At 32.7% G+C, this 8964-nt stretch overlaps 1 protein-coding gene across 1 annotated transcript in view; it reads left to right on the plus strand.

Annotated features, from left to right (window-relative positions):
- LOC129232518 (uncharacterized) overlaps positions 1 to 8219 on the plus strand; it is a gene marked incomplete at its 3' end in the record, with an annotated part of 36543 nt that extends 28324 nt beyond the window's left edge. The window contains exons 2-4 of the mRNA XM_054866658.1: positions 6927 to 7149; positions 7333 to 7686; positions 8005 to 8219. Coding sequence (XP_054722633.1) covers positions 6927 to 7149; positions 7333 to 7686; positions 8005 to 8219 — 792 coding nt within the window. The remainder of the gene's footprint in view (positions 1 to 6926; positions 7150 to 7332; positions 7687 to 8004) is intronic.
- Positions 8220 to 8964: the final 745 nt, after the last annotated feature.

The following is an 8964-nucleotide window of genomic DNA, read 5'->3' on the forward strand; positions in this document are numbered from 1 at the left end:
ACTTTAGAGCCACAGGTGAAAGTATTTTTTCGAAGAATCAGCAAAGTCAGCACCTCGTATCAAAATGCTTCTCCTTTAAAGATTGTACATATTTCAATAATTATCATTACTTTTATTTTCGTCTTGATCATTTGCGCAGGCTCACAATCAAAGAACTCTATTCACAATTTACAATGCATTTTCCGAACTCTTTTGATGTTACATCAAGTCGATTTTTGCAAAGCGAATTTGTCTATCTTCGCAACTGCGTGAAAAAGAAATAAGACTGCGAACAAGGAAAGTTGAATGTGGTGATACAGCCATCAGCAAGTAATTTAGTACCTCACAACCTTTTTTCTACGATCAATGTTTTTGAAATTTTCATATTATTTTGTTTTCCTCCAATACTCAAGGTGGAACAGGATCATATTTGATTCAATCAATTTCATGTATAAAATGATGCTTTTCGGCCAGATAGCTATTTAAAACCTCAAGTGGAAGTATTTTTTCAAAGAATCAACAAAGCAATGACGCCTGCAGCAATTCATATCAAAATAATTCTCGCTAGTACAAGAAGTATCATCAGTTGAACTTTCGTCTTGATCATTTGCGCATGCTCACAATCAAAGAACTCTATTCACAATTTACAATGCATTTTCCAAACTCTTTTCAGGTTACATAAAGTTTATTTTTGCAATGCGAATTTGTCAATCATCGTGACTGCATGAAAAAGAAATGAGACTGCGAACATGAAAGCTCAGTACGGTGATACTGTCATCAGCAAGTATGATTTAGTACATCAACAGGGGCGGATCCAGAAATTTTTGTAAGGGGGGTCAAGTTTCAATGGATATCGTTATTATTCCTACGTAAAAAAGTAGCAGTTAATCAGGGTTGCCCATCATTCCATGCAGGAGAGCGTACCGCCTGATATGCTACGAAGCACTCCCCTCCCCCCCCCCAAGTCAAAACCCATTCAAATTACCTCCCCTCCCCCTAAATTTTCAATGCCACAGCCTGAGCCATGGATCATATTCCCTCAAACTTTCATCAAAAGTCACATTTCTTTCGGCAGATATGCTGGTCGTGTCACCGTAAGCTTTAGTTATATGAGATAACATCTATAAATAGTAATAAAAAGCACCCATAACACGCACAACATGTGGTTTGAGGGGGAGGAGAACTGGGGAAAAAGTTAAGCTCATTAGAGAAATTTGCGCTTTTGAAAATGAACAAAGAAATCAAAATAGCAATGCCTCAGTAAACAAATCCAGTCAATTCTTTGAATTATGACGCGCTAAAAAGAACTACCTTACAGAACCGAGCAAAAAAAAAAATGTTGACATTGATTCCATGTACTATTTTTTCGGATGTAAAGAATTGAAGTTTAATAATAATCATAATGACATTCTTCTCACAGGGGGTCGGCTGACCCTTTGACCCTCCCCTGAATCCGCCCTTGTACCTCACAACCTTTTTTCTCCGATCATTTTTTTTTTTTTTAAATTTTCATATTATTTTGTTTGCCTCCAACACTCAACATGGAACAGGATCATATTCGGTTCCTTCAATTTTATGAATAAATTGGTGCTTTTTTTTCCGCCCAAATGGCTCTTTAAAACCCCAGTTGAAAGTATATTTTTTCTAAGAATCAAGAAAGCAATACGAATTTTGCAGGGCGAATTTGTCAATTATCGTGACTGCATGAAAAAGAAATGAAACTACGAACAAGAAAGGTCAGTGTGGTGATACTATCACAGTAATTTAGGGCTACAGTACTCTTTCCTCGCTCTTTTTTTTTTTTTGTTTTGAATTTTCATATTATTTTGTTTGCCTCCAATACTCAAGATGGAACAAGATCATATTTGCTTCATTCAATTTCATGTATAAAGTGATGCTTTTTTCCGCCCAAATGGCTCTTTAAAACACTAATTGAAAGTATTTTTTTCAAAGAATCCAGAAAGCAATGACGCCAGCAGCACTTCATATCAAAAACATTCTCCATATTTCAAGAAGTATCATTAGTTGAACTTTCGTCTTGATCATTTGCGCATGCTCACAATCAAAGAACTCTATTTACAATGCATTTTCCGAAATCTTTTCATGTTACATAAAGTTTATTTTTGCAATCCGAATTTGTCAATCATCGTGACTGCATGAAAAGAAATGAGGCTGCGAACAAGAAAGTTTAGTATGGTGATACTGTCACAGTAATTTAGGGCCACAGTACTATTTTTTCCTTGCTCATTTTTTTTTTTTTTTTTTGAATTTTCATATTATTTTGTTTGCCTCCAATACTGAAGATGGAACGATATCAATTCATTTGATTTCATGTATAATTTTTTCTCACCTTTTGCACTTTGTTTCCCCACTTTGGATAAACAAGTCTTCTCTTTTGCGTACAGCGAATGAGACTGGGAACAAGAAAGTTCCTCATAGTGATAATTAATTCGGCACATAAATTGAGTGCCTCACTGTCTCTCCTTTCGAATAATGCTTATTTAATTTTGTGTCTTTTGCAATCTATTTTTTCCTATAATTCTCGATATTGAACATGATCATACATTTGATTCATTGAATCGATGCATTTTTTTTCTTTTTGTCATATGACAGTTTTCAACTTTAAACGAAAATATTTTTCGAAAATATTAACAAAACCATGTTCCTTCCTTTTTTTAGGATTTTTTTTTTCTCGTTTCATGATTGATGGCAATCTTTTTACAACAGCGTAGTTGTTGGTACACGTAAATATTTTTCGAGACGCTTTCATGATAGATAACGTTTTTCATTTGTATACTGTGCTACTCATATTGTTTAACGCCACTCTATTTTCATAAGGAATTTTATTTATTTCCTACTATGTGAACAAAATGTTTAAATAACAGAGAGTGTCAAACTGAAAGAAAAAAACATTCTTTGCCTCAAGATCAAGAAATCAAATTTTTATGATACGGAAATTCCTAAATACCACTTGCTGACTATTTTGAACCACTGTACGCTTTCTTACACTTCATTCATTCTTTCGAAGTATATTTAAACCATTAGAGTTCAATTACTTACGTTTTATTATATGCATTGGTAAAATTTGTGAACATATAATTTTTATTCTTTTAACAATACGCTCAATGAATTGAAATTATCTTAAAATGTTGATGAATAGGCACATCGACGAAAGTTTGAATTGAAGTATGCTTTTATCCAAGAAAAACAACAGTAAAATTCCCAATTTGCATTCAGAGCGTGATAAAGGGCTTTTGTACGCAGTAACATGGCTTTTCTCAGATTTAAATCAAGCGTTGATTCTGCATGCAACTGTCAAAAATACTAAGCTCTGCAATAATTTGCTTTTAGCATTACTGAGAGGTGTCATTTCATTCTAATTATTTAGTACACGTGTATAAATAATGAAAACCTTAGTGGGTATTTATCATTGGCGCACACTAGGGACCAGGGGGTCAGGACCCCTCCCATAGGTCTTGCTTTTTTCCCCGATCGATTACGATTCTATATTTTGTGCGTGAAATAATTTCAAACAAAGGTTACAATAACTTCTGTTTTAATAAGTGAAAAAATAAAACCCGCATGTTAAGAGATTTTTTAAAATATTGTGCACTTAGCCTATGAGAAGAAGAATAGGGATTATAAATGAATAGACAGTAATAAGTATGTTTTTAGTTTTGTGATTACAAATTGAAATGAGATCCTTTGAACTTGAATTCATTTTTTTATTATGAGAAAAATAAAAGCGTAAATTATTTAATTTCTGGTTATTTCTTTACTTAATGCTAATTATTTATTCATTAGCTTATTTTTTACTGTTTTTTGTTCTCGGGAATCGATAAAATCAAGTCAATATGTTTGACGGCGTAATAATGGAATGAGACTTTCGACCTTGGACCCTCCCTTTAAAAAATTCATGTGCGCCACTGGTAATATGGTATCCTTCTGATCACTAACAAGACAACAGCATTTTTTTTCTTTTCCTGTTTTCTATCGTGCCAACATGCAGATTCGTCAGTTTCTTTATTTCCTCTTTTGATGCGCAGAAAATTCACAGACAAAACAAAAGCATAATTTTCTGATTAAAAACTGCACAGAAAATCCTTGTACAGGGCGCGATTGTTTTCGAAAGATTTACTATTTATGCCTTTTTATTAATTGTAACATTCATCAAACTAGCTATCAGCAAACCTAACTACACAACTACCAAATGTTTTTATTTTATGCTCACACCGACATCCGCAGAAATTCTTCGACATTTTTCTATGATTAATTTGCTTTTCTTTTCAAGAATAGTTTCAGAAATTTCTGTAAAAAGTAAAGCAATCTTTTATCGATAAAGTTATAAAGATCATCAGTGTTCCGCTCGCCCTCTCCCCCTCAATTATATATTGAAAAATACATAAATGAATGAACTGAACGAATAAATATAAAACAAATAAAAAAAACGAAGATTATGCCGCCCATGAATTGTAAAACAAATACAGAATTCGATTCGAAGAGTAAATGTGTAGAATTGTCTCGCGGTTCCAAAGTTTTCAAGTAAAAGTGAGAAGGGTGGTAGAATAGAATAGGAGAATTGGATTCTTTTTTCTTCACCCTCATACTTCTACCCGATCTGTTGTCGTGGTGGGAAACAGGCCGGAGGGGTGGGGGACATGTTTTGGAACAGAATCCTTCTTAGCTCGCTCTCTGCCCTCATGGGGACAGCTTAGATTTACGACTGTCCTTTCAACAACTCAATGATTGACGTTGTCCATCATGAAATCTGACCAATTAGCAGTGCAAAAAAATCGAGTTAGCCCCTCCCAGATACACCCCCTGTGTTGCCACAGATTTCGTGTTTTCGTCGAATCTGATTTTACGGAGAGGTTTAGAAGAGCCTTAACCGACTAAATGACGTCGTAGTGAGGATCCAAAATTCACCTAATGCAAAACCTAGGGTTGTACATTATGATCGGTTAGCCCCATACTATGGCCATAGTTCATGAGTATTACGTAAACAACCATGGTTGATAACATAAAAGTTGTAGATAATTTTTGCTTTTAATGTTTAGTAATATTTCTTGTTATTATTGTGTTTCCTATGCATTATTGGTTATTATTTAATGTGTGTATTTGTGAACTTGTGATAGAAGTTTGCACCCTTTCTGGGGATTGTACTGCCCGGGACGTGCAGTCCTTGGGAAGGGGGCAATGTTACAGATTCTGTAAATAGTAATTATTGTAGTAACGTAACCTGTAAATAGTTTCCCGTAATGAATATACAACCCCTTAACATATGGCTAAAGTATACAACCCCTATTCTTTTTTTCTTATTTCATTCACTGATTTTATCAATGAAAGTGTAGTTGTAGAACGTTGTAGCATTTTCTGGAATCTTTGAGAGATTTCTTTTCGGTGTGTATATAAGCCGTTAGCGATGGATCAAAAGTTTAGTTTCGATTGAGAATTTGTGCTGTGAGTGGATTAGCTCTGTTTATTGCGAGGCATTTCGCTGTGTTGTTTTCGTATTTGGAAGTAAATACGTGTGTAAACGTTGAGTTTACGGTGTTGTGTGATAATTGCTTAATTGCTGATGAATAATTTAGCAGTTGTTGACGATATTTCCTGTACATAGTGTAAATAAATTTCCTGTGCTTTTATCAAGAACTGTGTCATCCTTTCAAGAAAGTTGGAAGTCTCACCGAATCCGTTACAATATTTAATTAACTGCAAACAATATAAAGATACTAAAAATATTTTAAATAATGGGAAAAATAAACATTAAGTTAATGAACATGATTCAAAGATTTTAAAGACTTTGAAGCATTAAGTTTTCCCTCTCTTGAAAAAAAAAAAAAAAAACATCTTGTCTGATGCTTAATTAATACTTGCAGACTCATTTATTTCATCTAATATTATGGTGGTGCTCAGCATTGTTAGGAAAACAGAAAAATAAACAGGAAAAAATTGTTTCTCAAATAATGCAGTGAAATGTAAGCAATTAATGCTTTTTTTTTATACCAAAAATCATTATGGAATGTAGAACATTTGAGAAATTTAAATTATAAAAGATTGCCCATAATCAATTAAAAAATACCATTATGAAAACTGGATCATATTACATACATGTCTGAATTCAAGCTTCACTCTATTAATACGAAATTCCAGTACATTTCCAATAAAACTAATTTGATAAAGACGTTCATTCATATTATCTTAAATACATAAAATGTTTACTGTTCCGAACAAATAGAGCCAAAAATGTAGCCTTTGTCCTTCTAATTTTGACCAACTCTGTATTTATAAATTATTGCTGTATTATCATTTTAAAAATACATTATCTGAAGAAAAAAAAACGAAGAATGAAAGAAAAGGTGACCATTATGGGCGCTCAGAAGTGATCAAGAAATACTCAGAATCAGGGGCAATTCTTGTTCACAGAAAGTTTGAAATATTTGAAATTGAATTTTAATTCATAATGAAAAGAAGGTCGCATAGGCTTTCCTCTTAAACAGGGTTCAAAAAGATAAAAAATTCCTGATATTGTGATATTATCCGATATTTTCTATTATAATATTACAACATTATTGGTTATATATATAACCAATAATTTCATAGCTACACAACAATCATAATGTTTTTATACGTCTTACATAAATATATTTGACATAGTAAAAACAAACCTTGTAAATCAAGCAAAACCTCTTTTCCCATCTTTTAAAGAAAAAAAAACTTCAAATAACTCTTGGCATTAAATTAGTTCTGGACTTCATGAAATTTTATCTAATTGCCCTCTCCCATCAGAACCTAGCTAAAAAATACACTTCTTTTTTTAGTACGTAATATTTTTTAAGCTAACTATTAATTACAATTTCTCAAAAATATTGTATGTTTTACGCACAAATAAAAATGAAATTATCAGGTGGAGGTTGTCTAATGAATTCATATTATTCTATTTTTAGGAAATGTTTGTCAGAAATTGCCGTTGATATTGAAACAGCTAGTGATATTCCACTATTCCAACAAATTAAAACTGAATTATATAAAGTCAGAAACTCGACAAGACCTAGTTTGCCTAAAACCATCCAGGACATTTCGTTGAGCGGAGAGTGGACAAGTACTCGAGATGGTAATCGGGAGTTCCTCATCATAGACAAAATAATTGGTCCAGAAAATCGAATGATGGTAAGGATTGAGTTCATTTATTGCATGCATACTTTATGGACTGTGATATTAATTTTTCTGTATCTTTCTACATGCGAGTTTACGCTTTCACGAATCAAAGTACAAACTTGTATTTTTGAGTGAAAATGCACGTACTAGTAATCTTTAAAGCAATATTTTTACACTACTTTATTTCTGTTTCAGGTGTTTTGTTCTGAAGAGGATTTGGAAAAACTTTGCCAAAGTGATAGCATTCACATGGATGGTACATTTAAAATCGTACCAAAATTGTTCTCGCAATTATATACCATCCACGGATCATACTTAGGAAAGATTTTTCCCTTAGCGTTTTGCTTGATCGGGAGCAAATCCAAAGAAACATATATTGAGTTATTCTCGGCGATAAAAGAACATGCACGTTCCCATGGTCTGATATTTCATCCGAAGTTCGTCATGATGGACTTCGAGACGGCCTGCATAGCTGCACTGGAAGAAGTATTTAAAGGTGTTGTCGTGAAAGGCTGTTTCTTTCATTTCAGCCAATGTATATGGAAGCAGGTGAGTAAAAGTATTCCTCCCCCCTTTTATTTTTTAGATCAGTAAAATCAATAAAATTTTCAACACAAATTTATGTACTTAGAATTCAATTAAAAAAAAATTTGGATTTAAAATTATTTTAAATTGTACATGGTAAATGAACATTTATTATGACAAAATAAAATTAAAATGAATTTTTAAAATGTACGTTGAAAATTAAGATCTTAATGAAATTGAAGGTTTTTAGTGTGTACTTTCATAACTAGATTTAAGTAACTGGAGGGAAAGAATTATGCAAGTTTTTCGAATCATAATAATTTCGATTTTTTTTTCCCGCAGGTTCAGAGACTTGGTCTAGTCACTGAGTATGCTGGAAATAAAGAAGTAAGGAATTTCTTCAGAAAAATGGCTGCTCTGGCTCTAGTTCCACCAACTCTGGTACCTGAGGCCTTCCTCATTATACAAGAAAATCAGCCAAGTACAGGAAAAGAAGACACTTTTATATCCTACATGGCAGAAACTTGGCTCGATGAGCAAGATGCCAAACTTCCGATGTAAGTACAAAAAATGCTGTGTGCGTGAGTATTTTTTTTAAATCTAATTATTTTACTTTCATAATAGCTGTAGTCTATTAATTTGAAAATAGTGGTGCTCCATCTTAAAATTGGAATTTGATTAGTTTCTTTGATGCAAATTTGAAGTCGTTTCTTAGATTTTTTCTCCTTTACTTTGATGTCCTTTCTTTTAGTTGAAACATGTTTTATAAGTACATAGTAATGCCAGCCTATTTTTGTAATAATTAGTTTCATATCTAATTATGTGTTAGCGGAATTAAGAAAAAAAAATACTGTTCCTTTATTATTTTTTTAAAAGCGAAAAATGGACTGACCAATAAGCGGACATAATTTAAACCAACCCTCACCAATTAAAAAATCATCATCAAAATTTGTACACCTAGTGTTAAGATGATAATGTATAAGAAATTCGTAAATAAAATAAAAACTAGTAACATACATATAGCATGAACTGATAACGGACTCTTTTTTTTTTTTTTTTTGAAGTCAGTTGAAAAGTAAATTTTTACTTAGATTCTCAATTCATTTCGTTCTTTTTTCTTTTTTTTTTTTCATGCAGCTCTATATGGAATCATTTCGATACCAATGGTGTTCGAACTAACAACGTAGTCGAAGGCTGGCACAGCAGCTTAAACAACAAAGCATCAATAAGACACTTAGATTTGTTTTCAATGATAAAATTGTTACAAGAGGAAGAAGCAGCAAATCGAGCCGTAGTTTTCCA

The sequence above is a fragment of the Uloborus diversus genome, unplaced genomic scaffold, assembly GCF_026930045.1.
Source record: "Uloborus diversus isolate 005 unplaced genomic scaffold, Udiv.v.3.1 scaffold_1227, whole genome shotgun sequence".
Taxonomy (NCBI): Eukaryota; Metazoa; Arthropoda; class Arachnida; order Araneae; family Uloboridae; genus Uloborus; species Uloborus diversus.